The sequence below is a fragment of the Ambystoma mexicanum genome, chromosome 2q, assembly GCF_040938575.1.
Source record: "Ambystoma mexicanum isolate Mex_15411 chromosome 2q, UKY_AmexF1_1, whole genome shotgun sequence".
NCBI classification, from domain to species: domain Eukaryota; kingdom Metazoa; phylum Chordata; class Amphibia; order Caudata; family Ambystomatidae; genus Ambystoma; species Ambystoma mexicanum.
The window spans coordinates 598,798,263-598,817,221 of record NC_090924.1 but is presented as its reverse complement, the minus strand read 5'-3'; the positions used below and the strand labels follow the sequence as shown (position 1 = coordinate 598,817,221).

The 18,959-nt window shown below is 46.5% G+C and overlaps 1 protein-coding gene across 1 annotated transcript in view; it reads right to left on the bottom strand.

The window, feature by feature from the left end:
• Positions 1–18,959, bottom strand: part of WDR48 (WD repeat domain 48) — a 1,182,842-nt gene that overhangs the window by 523,466 nt on the left and 640,417 nt on the right. The window contains exon 12 of the mRNA XM_069647743.1: positions 5,197–5,304. Within this exon, the coding sequence (XP_069503844.1) occupies positions 5,197–5,304 (108 nt within the window). The remainder of the gene's footprint in view (positions 1–5,196; positions 5,305–18,959) is intronic.

The following is an 18,959-nucleotide window of genomic DNA, read 5'->3' as shown; positions in this document are numbered from 1 at the left end:
GTGTGATCTGTACCTGGCATGGCCTGCACATCACTGGACTAATCCACAGGATGTTGGGACCAGCCTTACTAGTTGAGATAATGGTAATGATCAGTTCTCCCGGTTTTGCCTTGAGGCTCTTCTGAACTTTGACATTGGAAGAAGTTCCCATCACAGTTCCCCACAGAGCTCCTTTTTAATTTGTTGTTCTTTGTCTTTTTATGCATCTTTTTCTAGGTTTGACTTTTTGTCTTGGTTTGCAAGCATCCATTGCTGGTTTTAGAATTTCTTCATAACTGCATGTATTAATATCAAGTGGCAACCACTTTCCTGGGAGTGCGCCATCCTGAAGAAGACAGGCATCAACTGAAGTACACTTAGATGCTTCATACTCTCGAAACTACCGTTAACAATTATTGTCAGGTTGACTCCAGTTCATTCTGCTGCCCAGACGCTAGAGTAGTTGACAAACGGCAACCCATTGTCAACTTTTGTGCAAATTATTACTGTTTGAATGTATGTTGCTGAGATTTTAGCCAGTAATCCGCAACAGCACCAGCGAGCACTGGCCCCCTTCTGAGTGATTCCCTTCACTCACTCGGGGTTCCAGTTGTTCTTGTGCGTGAGCGGTGTGGACCAATTAGACGGTTTCTTTAAAGGGTATGATAAGCACTTTAATTGTGGTGCACTTTACTTTAACATAATTAAGCCAATATTTAGTATGGGCCCATGCAGATTTAATATGTATTTTTTATCTACTGTTGGAAATAATAAAATGATCACAGTCTTTTAAAAAAAAACAATGTTTTCTCTAGGTCTATCTGTCGTGTCTGTTGTGGGTGCAATTTCATTATAGTCTGCTTTTTCCTCATTAATTAAGTTGTATTGTTCCGCTTGACATGACCACTGTTTGAATACTGTTTGTAGCTTCCCCTCTGTCAGCGATGAAGGGGTCACCCATTTTTTGCTCTACAACTAGGATCCTGATGGCATACGGTCAGCTGCATAACATTCACACCTTATGAGCACACACGCACACCACCTCCAGTCTGATGGTTTTGTGTCAACTAAAATACGCAAACAAAATCACCTCAAAAGAGTATTATGGACTCCAACTCCCATAAAACCTCCAGTACTGGGACGAGGAAGAGGAGACAGGAGTTCATGTGGAGCAGAAGAAACACTAAACTGAATACGCAGGCTAGTTGTTATGAAGAGGTTTAACTACACAGGACATTTAAACATGGTGTGCGCCTTTACCGAGGAGAGAGAGAAGTTGAACAGAGGAAGAAGAACGCAAAGCCACAGGAGAAAGCAAAGCCCTGAGAAAGGATTGTGCTGGTGGGAACAGTGGTTCCCAAGTTGCCGCTCGCAGGAAGTGCTCACCGGAGAGGTGCTGGTCCATGGAGAAAGCCTCAGGCAGTGGCAGAAAACCGCTGGTGGACAGGCAGCAGCGAACAAGCTACCTGCAACGCGGTCGAGAATTGGAGCAGCAATCTTACCAGCAGGCAAGCACATAGTCAGCGGAAGAGCTGAAAGGAGTTCTGCATCACAGAAGACGCCAACCTGAGGTGAAACCTTCACAGCAGCAACATTCTACTAGTTGAAGGGAGTGCCAGATATCAGTGAGTCTGCCCAGACATTTTGGGGACCCCGGGGCATTCCGACCGGCATACGAAGATTTAAGAACTCTCAGTGAATTTCAAATAATCAGAAAACAAAGAGAATTTGCCTAAGTGCTCATATACGAGATGTCAGTATGGTGGAATGTTGGAGCAAGTGTTGCCCCAAACCAATGAATGTTAATGAAGGAATTGAAAGAACAAACTTGAACAAATCTCCATATACAAGATGCCAGTATGGGGAAAGTTGGAGCGAGTACTGCCAAGAGCAGCTGAATACTATTGAAGGAGTGAAAAAGGTCTAACTTGAACAAGTCTCCATATATGAATTATAGCAACTGTGGTAAACGGAAAGACAATGGGAACAGTAAAGAGAAGCCCCGGAGAAAGAAGTGCATCAGGCAGTGGGCAATTGGGGAGAATATACCTGGCAGGAGAGTGTACCAGAAAAGTGATTCCTGGCAGGGGAATATACCAGGCAAACCATACGAAAGATACAGAAGCCTCCCGGCAGGAGAGCATACCATGAGTTTCTCCAATTGAAGTTATTGGTTTAAGAGACACTTTCATTATATTAAGAAACTACTTTCATCATTTAAAGAAACTACTGTTAACATCTTTAAGGAAGTGTAGACTAGAAAAAGATAGTTTTGTCATCCTTAAGAAAGTGGTTATTTGAAAGAGACCTTTTTGAAAGAGATGCTTGAAAAATACTCTTTTGTCATCCCTGAGAAGTGGTTGTGTGAAAGACTTTTTGCCATCTTTAAGGAGTCCGTATTTGAAAGGAACCATTTTGCCATCTTACCCGAAACATCCAGGGGAAGGGGAAACACCACTTTGGATGCAGACTTTTGCCATCTTTAAGGAGTCCGTATTTGAAAGGAACCATTATGCCATCTTACCCGAAACATCCAGGGGAAGGGGAAACACCACTTTGGATCCAAGTATTATTTTGTTGAATTCATCCATTTGCTTTTTGAACACTTTTCACCAAACTTACATCAGAGACACTTTCCTTACACTTAGTTGTTTTATTTAGTGTGAGGGTGAGATTAATGTTTTGGACGCAAGGCCAGTGCTTATAATTTTACGACAAGACAGACAAATCTTAAGTTTACCAGGTAGGGATACTCTTTAGGATAGGGACACATAGGCCTTTATTCAACCCCTTCCTTTTGATAAAGATGTGTGATTTTGAAAACACTACCACTTTGTGTCCGCCTCTCGTTTCTGACCCCTCACAACAGCTGATGCACTTCTCACACAGATATCGTGGATCCAGTCTCTCGGCTGCTGTCTGGTTTCTGCATCAGCTAATGGGCTCCAGGCCCACCACGGCTTCTGTTTGGTCGCGCCACCAGGCCATCTCCATAGCGATCTTGGCCGATCAGGATGCCAGCCTTTTGGCGTCAATTTGTTTCCTCACCACGTGTAACGCTCACCTGGTATCCACGGGTCGTCACTCAGCCTGTTCTGGCCTCTTACGACCTCGAACCCTTCCCTGGAGTCTACTCAACTGGAGACTGGGCCTGAAACACAGGATTGGTAGAGTTTAACTCCCTATTGTCTCTGTGTGCTTGAACCCCTTCTTCCCCGTGGTCCAACCCTTCCCTTTGATCCACAGCTCACCTTGTTTTCTTGGAAAGTGTGCTCTCCGTCCTGCTTTCAGCGCAGGGGCGCGTTGATTGATGCGGGCTCGTTGCTGCCTAGTTACTTCACTGGCAAGAGTCCGACAGGTAAGTATAATGACTCTTTTGAACAGTTCTCTAACTTCGTTGCTTTTCTTCCTTAGATGATGGCAGGTGTCCGGGATGGCGACATGCTGCTGAGATGAGTAGGGCTGAAGGTGAGCGAGAGCGCGATGCGCGATGCGACCCTTTCGTATTTGTATTGAACTGAGTTCTTTTTCTGTGTCTTTTAGGTGCTGCAACGTTTTCAGCGTGGATGCCGGTTATGAAGAAGAAATGCGGTGAGTAAGCACAGTATGCGGCGCCTCTAGATGTTTCCACGCTAATCTGGAGTGTCTTTTCCCTCTTGCAAATGGATGAGAAGTTCCGGAGAAAGAGTTCCCCCAGAGCGGCTGGGATTCAGGTAAGCGTTTGAAGCTTGTACAGTCTTTAAAAATAAGTGAAGATTTGCTGAATGCTTACTAATGCCTTTTTTCCTTAGGAAGCGGCGTGCCGGGATGGGAATGACACCGCCAAAGATGCCCGCAGAACAGAAGAAGCGATGAATGATGAGCAGAAGCGCCGCAAGGTAAGGCTGTTCCTAACTGTGTTCTTGTTCCTGCAGGAGCTGAGCGCAGAAGAAAGATGCAGGCCTACTGGAGACTGATACGAACACAGTGAGTGTCAAGCTTCAGGTGCAGAAAACACAAAGCATGTTTCTCAACCTGGGCGTGGCTTAAATAGTCTCTGGGTATCCCAGGTGTCTCTGGGCTGAGCCACACCCAAAAGACTAGACTACACATGCAGTTCTGGGAACCGAAATATGTGGGGGCATCCATCTTGTCCCCATCAATTCACTACAAGTCCAATCCCAAATGTTATCCTATGGGAGTGAGTGAGTCTGGTGCCACAAGCGCCAAGTCTGACTCCAAGTGGGTCTTTGGAGGGATGGAGAGGCCCTTGAGGGCCATGTAGGTGATCGTGGCCTGGCTCCAGCCTGACGTCTTGGAGGGCTGGGGACATGAGGGGCAGGAATCATGACACCACGCTACCGCGGGTTCTGCAGACTATCATGGCCCCAACCCTCCCCTCCAGAAAGTACTCCCGTCAGAGAGTCGCCTCCGCATAGGATTCTCGCTCCTCCATTCCCAGTTTGTCATTCTTTTATGCACGTCATCCCAAACAAAATAGGTGTGTCACTGATCTTTAACTGAAGTTCAGGTGAGATTCAGCGTTACCTGAAGCCAAAGAGATTGGAGAAATGTCACTAATGGGAGTCGAAAACTGAAGTAACAGTCTTTCCAATTCCCATGTAGGCAGACAATGTACTTTGGGCCCAAGTTCCTTGCAGGAATGGGAGTCCTTGTCCCCAAGAGGGGAGTCACTCCCAGTGAAGTCCCACTTGCCCAGACACCTATGGAGGGTCTTGCTGAGCGGGCTCACCTCCCTAGCCTCAAAGGGGATGGCTCCCCTCTTGGGAGAAGGGACAAATAGTCCAGATTCGTCAATCTTTACTACAACACTTTCGGTACATGGTATAAAGTATGGACAAATACTTTACACTGCGCCCATATTTATATATTTGGAAAATGCATTATTTAAAAAAGTGTTCCGATATCCTATGTTGAGGAGGACTAATCTAAGCATACGACTTCTAAAAACCACTTGTTCATGAATTTTTACTTTAAATCATTATGTGCGACTGGCTAGTGAAGTCCAGTAGAGCACCAGAGTAAGATAGTAACCACTTTGCAAATTATACTGAGGCAACGGATTAAACATACCTGGACATGTGATCATAAGCATGGACGTTATCAAAAGCATATTACAACACCAGATTTCATAAAAAAGGAAAATGCATATAATGCATTAAAAAAGTGAATTGGTTTCAAGATCAACAAAACAAAGAACACAAATGAGACTCTTACCCCCGTTTTGAGATCCACTGAGAACCAATTAGGAACATACACCATTTTAAATCTCTTCTTAATTTCTTCTTCAAAATCTACTTTCCCAAGATCTTCAACTTTACTGGCCTGCATTAAGAAATTAACAGAAAAATAAAATGTACACATCCAATTATTAAAATAAAGCTCATATTTTGAAAATTTATCAACTCCAACAGCTGCCTGTCTGCAGTTTGATCTTCACTCCGAGTCAACCAGGAGTTTTTGCAGCTGGTCTTTTCAATAAACCTCTGATTAGGAACATGGTAAATCAACAAAGGATCATGTGCTAGCATTTCACCTCCACATTCAATGTGTGGACAGCCTGGCGTGGCCTGAGTGCATGGCTGAGACAACAGATGGAAAGGACTGATGAGTGCATGATGCAGCTGTAGTTAGAGGGACATGCTCCTCCCAGGTGCTGGCCTTGTGGATCCTGGAAGTGGCAGCTGGGGGTATACTACAAACTGAAGAGATGGCACCCTTACCCCAGTGGGATTGAAGCAGTGTGGAGGATCTGACATTGTTGGGATGAGGCCCCTTATTCATCTATCTGCTTTGAGGTCTGCACCAAATGCCAACCTGAACCCTGTACACACGCTCCAAGCACCCCAAAATGAACAGCTTCACTCAAAAGCCACAGGCTTTGATGGCGACGGAAACAGCAGGAGATCGCCAGGAACTGCCACCGGGTGAATCTACGATCCTGGTGGAGATAGCGGCCCTCTGGCCCTGGAACAAATGATTGGGGAGTTGAGGGTGGATGTCTCTCTCCTGCTCCAAGACTTGTGTGGATTTTCACAAAGATTAACTGTCAGAGGCAAAATTGGTGGAAACGGCGACTCAGACCGAGACCTGAAAGAGCAAGTGGAAGGTTTAAGGGTGAGGATGTCAACACTGGTTGATAGAGTTGTGGACGCGTATGGAAGGGCAAGGAGAAATAACATCAGGATCCTGGGCCTTCCCGAAGGTGAGGGAAGCGATCAGTCGAACTGTGTGGAGAATATACTGTTAAAAGAAATCTAGCCCAGGAAGCAGATACAAGGGTTCACTGTGGAGATAGCGCATAGAGCATTGGCCAAAAGACACCCCCCTCAACCAAGGAGCTCCACTGCGACCGATTACTGCCAAGAAACACATACTGAGATATTCAAGGCAAGGAGGGTAGGCTTCAAGTGGGGGCAATGTAGACTTGGCCATCTATCAAGATTACACTACAATGGTGAAGAGGAAAAGGAAACACTGACGCAGTTAAGGCCAGGATCCGCCAGCAGCAGATTCAGTATATGTTGATGTATCCAGCGAAGTTGAGAATTGTATGTAAGGGAAAATCCTGTTTGAGCATTACTGAGTGGTGCATGAAGCTTTTAAGGTAGTCATACGGGGGAAGAGTATGGCAACATCTGCCGGGATCAGGACTGTGTTAAAGTCATCATAGAGGATGGAAAAGGTGTGAGAGTGGAGGAGTTCTGGCTCTGGCCAGGGGTGTGGGGGGTTGTAAATCCCATTTATGTCAGTTTAGGCAGGAGGGCATGAAAGCTGGGACAGATTAAGGTAGCAGAATTACGCAGCATATACAGAGGCTACATGAGCAGGGGGATAAACTGGGCAGATTGCTGGCTTGCCTTCTTCAGCAAGAGAACCCAAGGACAAAGATCAGAGATAGTGGATGAATGCAGGGAGAGGTGGAGGGCTGGGTGGGAAAGCAACAATGTTTTTGCAACCTACTATGAGGCCATGTATGGAAGGGGAACACGGGTAGACATTGGCGATGTGGATTATGCGTTAGAAAATATTGATATGCTGAGGCTCCTTGAGTAGGAGGAGCTGGATAGTCCTGTCACGGAACAGGAAACCTCTGGTGCCATTGCACAGCTAGCATCACAGAAGGGCCTTGGGGTAATGGAATCCCTGCCAAGTTTTATAGAATGTATCAACAGCACCTGACTGGCACATTGATAGCCACGCTGAATGTGTTATACGAGAAGGGTAGCCTACCTAAATCCATGCGGGAAGCAGCGGTGGTGCCGATTGTGAAAGAAGGGAAGGACTCTAGCCCCTGTGGATCTTATAGATCTTTGTTGATGCACAAAGCAGACACTAAGTTGTTTTGTTCTATACTGGCAAAGTGTCTTCAGAAGGTGATACCCCGGCTGATACAGCCAGATCAGATGGTTTTGTGTCACATAGGAATACCTCTCCAAACCTCAGGCGGCTGCAACTTGTCATTGCACAGGTGTCTGGTACTCACGGAAGGATGGCAGTGGTATAGCTAAATGCAATCAAAGCGTTCGACTCATTGGATTGGATGTTTGTGGGGATGCGTGGATGTTTGTGGGGATGCGTAAATTCGGGATAGCAGAGGGATTCCTGATATGTGTCTATTGCCTATACACTGACCCAGTGGCAAGGGTTCAAATGGAGCGGTTAATCTATGAAGAATGGATGATTAAGACTGCCACAAGACAGGGGTGCCCGCAGTAGACAATACTGTACATAATGGCTTTAGAAGCACTAGCAACGTACTTGAGGGAAGAGCTTCAGGAGGATGCCATACAGGTTGGGCGGGATTGACATCTGACCTTGATGTATGCAAATTATATCCTTCTGTAGATCAAAAATCCAGTAGCTAACCTGCCCTATATAATGCAGGTGGTGGAGAGCTTTGGTGCACGGTCAGGGATCAAGATAAATTGGGGGAAGCTGTGTTTGTTCCCTTTCGCAGCCCTGATGAAACAGGAGTGCAGAGCTGAGGCGCTGCCAACGCTGGCCTGGGCAGATCCCTCGTTTAGGTACCTCGGGATGAGATTCATCGAGACACACAGGATACTTACTTCTGCACCGCAGATAGAGCCCTGCAAAGAATGGATACTGCATGGTGTTTTGGAAGAAATGTATGCTCTTCGATAGGCAGGGTTGCGCTGGTAAAGATGGTCCTTCTGTCGAGACTGCTGTATGATTACACAAATGGTTTAAGTTACTTACCTGCAACTATTTTTCTTCAGCATCGGTCTGGCATGGATTCACATGCTCATGAATATTCACCGTCAGGGTGGGAATCCTTGGCAAAAGAAAATAACAGTTTCCCCTTCACTTAAAAAGGATAGACTATCTGTACATCTCCAGGGAGTTGTGGGAAGTTGCCCGAGGCTCGAAGATCCACACTATCTCATGGTCTGACCACGAACTGGTCACAGTTGATCTGCACTGGCTAGGGATGAATCCTAAGGGCTCGAGATGGTGATGCAACAAATCCCTAATAAAAAGACGCAGTCTTTCGAGATGAGCTGCAAGCAGAAATTAAGACATTCTTCACCATAAATCACACAGGGCAAGTACCGAAGAGAGTAGTCTGGGAGGCGGGGAAGGCGACCTGGAGAGGACTCCTAATTAGAGAGGGAGCGCGGAAAAAGAGGGAGCAGAATCTTATTGAATGGGGGTTGCAGTTCGATGTGCACAGGCTGGACAAGCTGACCCAGTTAACACCCGAGGGAAGGGAAGAAACCCTGGCAGAGGCCAGGGGAGAAGAAGGAAGAGCTGACATTACTGGAGGAGGGGGAAGATTATCTGGAACCTACAATTCTTCATCAAGCAAAAGTTTTATGAGAAAGGGGACAAGGCGGATGCACTCCTGGCGGCCAGGCTATGGGGACAAAGGGTGGAGAGGTGGGACTCAGAAGTCACAGGGAGAGGATGTACCGGTGTCGTCGCCAGTAATGGTACAAGAGGCCTTTGCCTCCTTCTATGAGACTCTCTATAAATGAGAGTCCTTGCACGAAGTGGGAAGAATTGACTCATATTTGGCAGATATTCCCTTGCCCAAGCTGTCCGAAGCAGAGTCTAGTGACCTGGAGGCACCCATATCCATGGAAGAGATCAGGCGGGCAGTGGCGCAAATGCCACTGGGCAAAGCACTGAGTGAAGATGGATTCTCGGCATGGTTTTACAAAGTGTTTTTTCAGGCCCACTTGTCATTTAGGACGGAGTTCTTCAATAACATACTTGAGACTGGGGTGACGCCGGAGTCCTTCTCACAAGCGCTCATTACAGTTATACCCAAGGAGGGAAGGATCCCTGAACATGTGGGGCGCAACAGGCCATTTTTCTCTTTAATATAGATGCCAAAATATACGCCCGGGTGCTCACGACCAGACTTGAGGAGTATATGCCCCAGCTGATACACCCGGGCTTCATCAAAGGACAACAGGGTGCGGACTCGATGAGGAAATCACTACACCTACTACACGAAGCGACAGGGGTAGCGGGGGGACCCCGCCTTCCTCTCAGTGGATGCTGAGAAGGCATTCAATGGAGTAGAGTGGGACTTCCTAAAAGCGGTTTTGGTTAAATGTGGCATGAGGGAGAGGCTCCAGCGAGGGATCATGGCAGTGTATTCGTCACCTACAGCTTGTGCTGCTGGCAACGCTGGGTGCTCGCGTTGGTTCGCTTTGGGAAGGGGCACCAGGCAGAGCTGCCCCCTCTCCCTAACTGTTTGCGCTTTCTCTGCAACCACTGGCACAGAGGATCAGGGGGGAACCTAGGGTTGAGGGGTTCTATATGGGCGGGCAGGAGTACAAAATAGCTTTATATGCGAGTGCCATGTTATTACATGCCACAAACCCCTTAACGTCAGTGCCAATGGCGGTCCAACTGATCAAACAATATGGCAGAATATCTGGGTTCATATAACGCATACCTTGTCTCTGCAGGAGCGTAAGTTGCCTGAAAACTCTTCGGGCTGCAAATGCTGGATGAAAGGGGGGTCCCCCTGTGTCAACGAGAGATAAAATGAACAAGGAATTATTCTAATGTGAGCTCACAATTCAAAGGCTCTACCCCCACCCTGCTGTGCGCTCTTAAAATAGTCTGGGTGCCTGTTTTACCCTCTCACCTGGGATTTTGGGTAATGGAGCTCTCTGTCCTGCTATCGTGCAGGGGTGCGTTGGTAGTGGGGCAAGAATTCTCCAGAATGAAGAGTGCTGAAGAGCCTCTATGGTGGTAAGTATCTTGAAGTTCAGAGCTTTTCTGCAAATCAGATTTTGGTGTTGTAGTCTCTGGGCAATAGTGTCTGAGGAGATGATTCTCTTGTTAATGTCTAAATCTCTCTCTTGCAGGTTTGACGAGGGAAACGGTCGCACTTGAGGATTCACGGGCGTCTTTAATGAACACAACGAAGTCTGGTTCCTGAGGTAAGGCTGCGCGCGTAACAAGGAAGGCGCGCAGTGATACTAGACTTCGTGGCCTGCTGCAGATTTTCGCTGCATGGCAGTGTCTTGGAAAACTCGGGAAAGTTCTTTGGAGTATGCAGTAAGTAAGAGCATAGTTTGTATCTCACGTGGTCTGTGATTAAATGTCACTTGACTAAATACCTTGTCTTGCAGATTGACAGAGTGTCGGAGGTCAAAGAAGAACTTAGTGGTCTGTGACACGAAACTCTGAGAAGAGCTCCACTACTTGAAAACTACTGCTGATGGAATTCTTATGAGGTACGTAAAATCTTTAGTCTGTGGAATCTTTCAGGTAACTTGATAAGTTATAACATGACTTTTCTTTTGCTTTTGACAGGTCTGTGAACAGAGCACTAGTAGGCTTTGCACCGCTGTCAGCGGAACCAACACGAAGCACAAGCAAAGGCGTGGGCTTATATAGTCCTCCAATCCAAACTACTAGTTACTTCGTGCTATTCTGTCCGTGACCCACAAGGCGGCCATTTTAGGGGGAACCTTCTACCATTGAAGCTCTATGGGGGCCCACTGCAGGTTCTGACACTGATGAATTTAATGAATGTCTGGCACGTCATGCTACTAACCATCTAGTCCCTGCATGTGTGCACAACGAAACCTTGCTGGCCTTAATAAATGGTTCCAGCCCCTTGACTCTCGAGGTGATCATGACAGTTTTCCCCCCTCAAGGCCCCTGCTAAGGATGGACCTTCCGGCCCTGGCTTAGTCGGATGGTTTTGATGAAACTTTTTAAGTCGTTCGGGAGCATCAATGTTTTTACTGGGTTCCCAGACTCTGTCTTGTGGGCCAAACCCCTTCCAATCCACCAGGTAAAACTAATTCCTCCTAACTCTTTTAGAATCTAAAATGTCTTTCAATTCAGACTCAGGCTCCCCCTCTATAATCACTGGGTCTGGGTATTCTTGCACTCTGGTTCCAGGGCACATCTGCTTCAATAGGGAGACATGAAACAAGATGTATTCTCACATGGGGTGGTAGAGTCAACTTCAAAGCTACAAGGTTGATGATTGCTTCCACTGGAAATGGGCCCAAATATCTAGGTTGGAACTCGCTGCCTGCCTAGAAGCTAACCACACCTAATCCCCCACTTGATAACTCGGAGTGTCTCTCCTGTGCTTGTCTGCAAATTTCTTCTAGCTCTTTTTTGCTGCTGCCAGATGTGCCAATGCTTCCTCTTTAGCTCGGATGATGTTTTCATGTAAATTCTGCACCGGAGGCATCTCTAAAGGCTCTGGTGGATCGAAGGCTGAGGTTTGTGGATGGCAACCATTCAGGAAGAAAAAAAGGGAGTATAGCCGGTAGATGCATGCTCAGAATTATTATAAGGGTACTCAGTAATCCATAGCAGCTCCACCCAAGTGTTGTCCGTTTGATGGAGAAGACATGTCTGGTTTGTCCGCTCAGTCTGCCCGTCGGTCTGTGGATGATGGCTGGTGGACAAACGCACCTCACTCTTGGCCATCTCACAGCATCTCTTCCATAACTGGGATGCAAATTGGCTGACTATCAGAAACCACTACTGATGGAAAACCATGTAAACATACAATGTGTTCCAAGAAAACTTTAGCCAAGACTTATGCTGACGGAATTCCTTTCAGGGATACAAAGTGGGCCATTTTGGAAAACAAATCCACCACCACTAGGATCGGGTTGTAACCAGAACAAGGTGGCAACTCAGTAATGAAATCCATTGAGATGGCGTGCCATGGGGTTGGTGGAACAGCTAAAGGTTGAAGAAGTCCTGCAGGCTTTTGCATGGAACTTTTATTCCGAGTGCATATTTCACAAGTCTGAACAAAAGCGATGAGATCTTTAGGCCACGTATGCCACCAGAACAACCTTTTTACCTTGGCTGCGGTCTTAGCAATGCCCGGATGACCTTCCAACAGGTGCACCAGGATAGTCTGTTAGGACCTGCTCTTGCAGGGCCAGGTTCGGTAGATGGAGACACCTCTGGAAATATGGTAAATTCTCCTGGATTGAACACTGAGGCCCTTTTGACGTCCAGGCTTCCAACTCTGTGGCTGTCATGCTGAGCCGGATCTTTGTCTTCAAGTCTTCTAAGGAGCAGTCGGTCACACCCACCGCTCCCAACATTTTCTCTTCAGGAATGAAATTCACCGGACTTGGAGCAACATAAACATCTTCACCTTCCCCTATACGTGATAAGGCGTCTGCCTTGCTGTGGTGCACCCCGGGGCGGTACATGATGACAAAGCAATATTCCGCAAAGAACAGAGTCCAATGGATCTGTCGCGATGACTGGGCCTTCGCTGATCTTCGCAGATTTCGATGGTCCGTAAGGACAGTAATAGTATGCCGAGCTCCTAACAAGTGATGTCTCCACTCTTTGAAAGCATTCTTAATAGCCAGTAATTCCTTGTCTGCGATAGCATAATTCAATTAAACTGCAGAAAAATTCTTGGACCAGAAAGCTTCTGGGTGCGGCTGTCTGGTGTCTGAATCCTTTTGGGACAGTACAGCAGCACTAGAAGCATCAGTCTCCACCATAAATGGCAGATCAGGTTGAGGATGCCGTAAGACTGGGGCCGCAGTGAACCTATTTTTCAACGCCTGGAACGCTTCTTCTGCCTCAACTGTCCAATCAAATTTTCTGCGTTTCCGAAGTAACAACGTAATTGGGTGGACCTGTTGAGAGACACCAGGTACAAAGCGCCGATAAAAATTGGCGAATCCCAGGAAACTTTGGACTCCTTTTACTGATGTGGGCGATGGCCAGGTTAGCACTGCTTCCACCTTTCGGTTATCCATCTGAATGCCCAGTGGTGATAAAACAAATTCCAGGAATTCCACAGCAGTCACATGGAAGGAACACTTCTCAAGTTTAAGTTGATGTTGTCGCAACTTGGTAAGTGCACCTTGAACATGGGCAATGTGTTCCTGAACTGAGGCAGAGCAGATCAATATGTCATCTGCCGGGGCACTGCACAGGCCCAAGGCATCACTTGATACTCATATAATCCATAACGTGTGCGGAAGGCAGTCTTCCACTCGTCACCTTTCTTAACCCACACAAGATGGTAAGCTCCTCAGAGGTCTAACTTGGTGAAAACCTTAGCATGCTTAACTTGGTTCAACAACACCGGAATGAGTGTCACAACATTGGTGGTGGGACAAACGACAACACAGATTTGAATTACAAAAAAAACTTGGTCTTTATTAAACTTTGAACTTCAGAATAAGAGAAAACGTCAAGAGAAACTTTTCCTTACTGCTTTGTTGATCTTTTCTCAGCCTCTCTTTTGAACAACGTATGCAGGTAAAAACGAGGGTATTATTCTCGTTATTTCTTTTTAATAAATTCTATGGATACAACGTGAGTAGTTTGTATATTTCTTATAACATCCTTTCCTGTTATTGTTTCCTAGGCTTTTCTCCCTTTTCTTTGTTATAACTTGGTAAGGTATGTCTCTCAGTCTAAAAGTAATTTGCTCTTCACACTCCTTACAGGGTGGAATTAATAGGCGTTGCCTGTACAGTCATATTTCTCTTAAGGGTTAACGGCTAACCTCTTTATCATCTCCAATGCAAAACAGGCACTTCTGTTGTCTTCGTCCATTTCTTCGCGCAGCGGCATACAATTCTATCTGAAGAGCTCTCTCTGACTCTTCTTCCCATTCAGGTCCGTACTGACTGATGCGGCTGGCCTACATCAGCTGTCTTACACAGCTAGCCTCGATCAGCTGTCCAACACGGCTCTTCCAGGGAAGGCTGGCCTGCCCTCTCACTGCGGCGACGCAATTGGATGGTGCCGGTAGAAGAAACTCCTCCCTCAGGTCGGTGGGGTTTTCGGAGCAGCTTCTATTTACGTTGGTCACTGTCAAACACTGTTGCCTTCAGAACTCTGCTTTCTGCACAGCGGAGACTGGAAACAGGACGCAACCTTCACTCATTCGTTTTCTTTCTTCAAACTCAGCCAACTGACTAATTTCTGTTCATAAACTGTGAACCTCACAACTGTTTGCAACCTTAGCTTTAAACGTATCACGCTAATTTGCCCATTCGTAACATGGCTCTTCCTCTTGGCCAGCTGGACCCTGTCAACAACAGAAAAACGACCAGTAACATTTTGAGAAAAGTACCTTCAAGGTTATACACAGTTTCCATTTGTTGGGAGAACTGTCCATCAAACTCAGTAAGGACCACCCCCATACATTCATCCTATTGCTCTCTGCTTGCCGTGATTCCTGGTGAAACTTGACATATGGCTTAGACCCCATGACCCCCTATATTGTCTTCTACCTTTTCACAGACCCCCCCTCTCCTGAGCCCTTACGTTCGGGAAGGGTATGCATGCGGGATAAAAAGTCTGCTTGAGCCATCATACGCCTAGGGTGATGTACAGTCTGGAAGGAATATGGTTGTAGCGATAAAAACCATCTCAGAATTCTGGGATTGGTATCTTTGTTCCGAAATAGCCAAACCAAAGGTGCATGAGCAGTTGCTAGAGTAAACTGTCTTCCCAGTAGATCGTACCGGAGAGCTTCAATCGCCCATTTCACGGCCAGACATTCTTTTTCAATTGTCACGTAACCAATTTCATGAGGAAGAAGTTTGCGACTGATAAATAAAATGGGCCTCTCTGTTTCATCTTGACTTTGGTACAAAACAGCCCCAAGTCCGGTACCAGAAGCATCAGTGTGCAAGAAAAAAGGCACGTCAAAGTTAGGACATTGTAACACGGCTTGATCTGAAAGAGCACTCTTGAGCGCATTGAAGGCTTTCTGTCTTCTCATTTCGCCACTCTCTTTTAGAGGGTGCAGATGACTTTAGGAGATCTGTTAAAGGGGCTGTGATGGTTGAGAAATGTGGAATAAACCGACGATAATATCCTACAAATCCGAGGATGGCCCGGACCTGTCTTCTGGTCACCGGAAATTATAAGTGTTGTATTGCCTCCATCTTCTCTTTTTGAGACCTAATAGTCCCTTTTCCCACAAAATACCCAAGGTATTTTGCGTGAAAGTTTGCCAAGTGTGTCTTCTTCAGGTTTGTGTGTAATCCTGCATTCTTTAAGGATTGTAACATACCCTCCAGGTGTTTCAGATGATCTGGCCAGTTTTGGCTGTATATTATAATGTCATCCAGATAAGCCTCAACATATTGTTCGTGACCTTTGATCAGAAAATTCATCAGTCTTTCAAAGGTTGCGGGAGCCCCATGAAGGCCACATGGCAGTACTGTGAATTTATATAATCCTGTGGGAGATGCAAAAGCTGCCTTCTCCTTGTCAGGCGGATACAACGGTATTTGCCAATAACCTTTAGTTAGGTCTATAGTAGTCAAAAATTATGCCTCCTCTAGTTTGTCCAGAGATATTCAATTTGTGGCATGTGGTAGGCATTGAATTTGGATACTTCATTGAGCTTCCGAAAATCAATACAAAACCGTGAACTTCTATCGGGTTTAGGTACTAGGACTAAAGGAGAATACCAGTCACTATTGGACGGTTCTATCACCCCCAAGCGAAGAATCTCTTGGACTGCTTGATTGATGGCTTGGATCCTAGCTTCAGGGATTCGATAAGGACATAGCTGTACGGTGGTACCTGGAGTTGTATGGATATGGTGGCAGGTTAGAGTGGTCCTTCCCGGTATCGATGAACACTTCTGCGTACTTGTTAACCAATTTTGAAAGTTCTAACTTTTGAACTATACTCAACTCTTGATTAATTTTCAAGGCTTCTTTTCCCGCTTCTCTCCCTGGTGGTGTGAGATATTCAGTCGATACCTCTTCCACATTTATCATCGCAACTGTAGGTGTGGGCTCTATCAATTTTTTTAACAGGTTAACATGGTAAGTTTGTAGCGGTAGCTTTCTATCTGGCTGACGGATCCTATACGTTACTGGCCCCAGTACTTCTTCCACTGTATAAGGTCCACTCCACGTCGCCAACATTTTGTTCTCGCTGGTGGGCAGAAGGACTAGCACCTGCTCTCCTACCTGAAAACTCTGCATCCTGGTGTGTGGATTGTAGTACTGCTCCTGTCTCCCTTGGGCTTGTAAAAGATGACTCCGGGCGACGGCTTGGAGTTTTTCTACTCTTTCTTTTAACTGGGAAGCATATTCAGTGAGTAATTTCTTGGCTCGGCTGTTCCACCCATCCCTCTTTTAAGATATCTAATAAGGTTCTAACCGGTCTGCCGAATAGAAGTTCAAATGGCACAAACCCAGTCGATGATTGTGGGGTGTTTCTTAGCGTCATCCAAATCCAGGGAAGCAGCCTATCCCAGTTCCTTTCTCCCAGTACAAGGGTTTTCCTCAGCATCTGCTTGATGTTCTGGTTGTACCTCTCGACCAACCCGTCCGTCTGGGGAAGGTAGACAGCAGTTTTATTTTGCTCGATATGGAGGGTCTCACATACCTGTTATACAATTGAAGACATAAAACTGGTATCTCGATCAGTTATAATTTCTTTAGGAATACCCACACGGGCGATAACACGTCACAGATCTGCTGAGCGTTGGTGGAGCGCAGTGGGAAAGCTTCGGGGTATCTGGTTGCATAGTCCACAATGACTAACAAATATTTATGTCCTTGACTGGTGGGGTCTAGTGGACCCACTATGTCCATTCCCATACAATGAAATGGTTGCAGGATCAAAGGTATGGTTTATAAGGGGACCCTTGCTACATTAGCTTTATTCTTCTGGCATTCACCACATTGCTGACAGAATCGAAGTACTTGACCATACACTCCAGGCCAAAAGAATCTTGCTAGTATCTTTTGAGTCGTTTTCTCTGCTCCCAAGTGGCCTTCTCCTTTGCAAATGAGCCACTTCCATTACCGGCCTGTAGTATTTACTGGGCACTAAAAGTTGATGGATTAACTCCTCTCCCTGGCTTTGTGCAATTCTGTAATACAATCCCTGGTCCTTGATGAAATGGGGAGTCTTTCCATTATGCTTCTCAACAGCAGTGGCTTGTGCATGTTTTAAGACCGGATCTAGTTCCTGCGCCATTCGGAAGCTATCTCCCTGTTCATTCAACTTCCAGTTGACTATGACGGGATACATATTTTTCTCCAGCCACACCCTCTTGTCTTTCTTCCTAACCGCCCGGCTCTTCTTCGGCTTGAGGACTGGAGTATCGATCTCTTGGTCATGGAATGGGGCACTCTCCAACCAATTCTTTTCTATATTTTGTATAAGACGATGGAGATTAGGCACATCAGACCCGACCAGTAGGGGTTCCGGTAACAGGCATCATGGCCACTCTCACATTCATTATCTCCCCGGCCACCTTTATCTTTATTTCTTTGGTTGGATATCTTTTTACATCCCCATGTACACAGCTAATATAGATGCTTTCATTCGGCTCTGGCACTACGCCTACCAGTTTGGGGTTCACGGCTGTTTGCATGATCCTGGAGTCAATCATCGCCCTTCTTGGTCGACCCTCCACCTCTGCCTCACACGTATAGAGAAATGGAGACTTCACGGGTTGTGGAGCCTCAGGTTGTGTTCTCCATCTTTAACTACCTCGAGGATCCCCACATCCATAGGTTCTGTTTTGTTCCGCTTGGGGCAAAGTTGTGCCAAATGACCCCACTCTCCACATTCAAAGCACTGAGGTCCTCTGGCACTCAAACTGGGTGGCCTGGCTATGGATGTCGCTGAGAAACCTTCACTGTTAGGTCAAAACCTTGTACTTTCCCATTCCGTTCTACGAATCCTTGAGTTCGGCCACCGCTGGCCATTAGTGGGCCGACTTATAGAGCTTGGAGGACCACTTCCAACCTTGGAGTAGGTGGGTAAAGTCAGGAATCTTCCTTGGCCTGCCTTTTGATACGCTGAAGCAATGTTGACGGCTTCCACTAGGCTAGGCCGATGGTGTTGTCTGACCTATCGCTGTATAGGTGGCGGAAGTGCTTCCACAAACTGTTCCAGCACAACCTTTTCTGCCATCTCTTGAGTAGAAGTTGTGGCTGTCTGCAGCCACTTATCACCCAGCTCTTTTACACAGTAGAACAGTTGCCAAGGAGTTTCTTCTGTTTGTAACTTGGTTTCCCTAAATTTGATCCTACAGGCTTTGTCATTGTGTCCGAGTCTCTCGAGCACGACTCGCTTCATATCTACATAATTGGTATCTTCCATGGGATTCGCCGCTTGATAGGCACTCTGCATCTCCCTGTCATCAGGGGAGCAATGTAATGACACCCCCTGTTTGCGGGCCACTGGGCATTTCTAGCCACCCCCTCGAAATTTACAAAGAAGTGGGCCGGGTCTTCACCAGACGTGAACTTCTGTAAGATGAAAGCCGGCACCTGGGCATGCCTCCTCAGATTCGTGCTGTCGATTAACTGGGCCTGCTGAACTTGTAAGGCCTGTTAGAAAGCCTGGAGGTCCGCCTGAGCCTGCTGGTTTTGAAGTTGGAGGGCCTGCTCCAGTAAGTGTTGACCTTCACTTAGGGTTTTCATTAGTTCCTCCATGGTGTTCCGGTTTATCCCACCGCTGCCACCCAATGTCACAACGTTGATGGT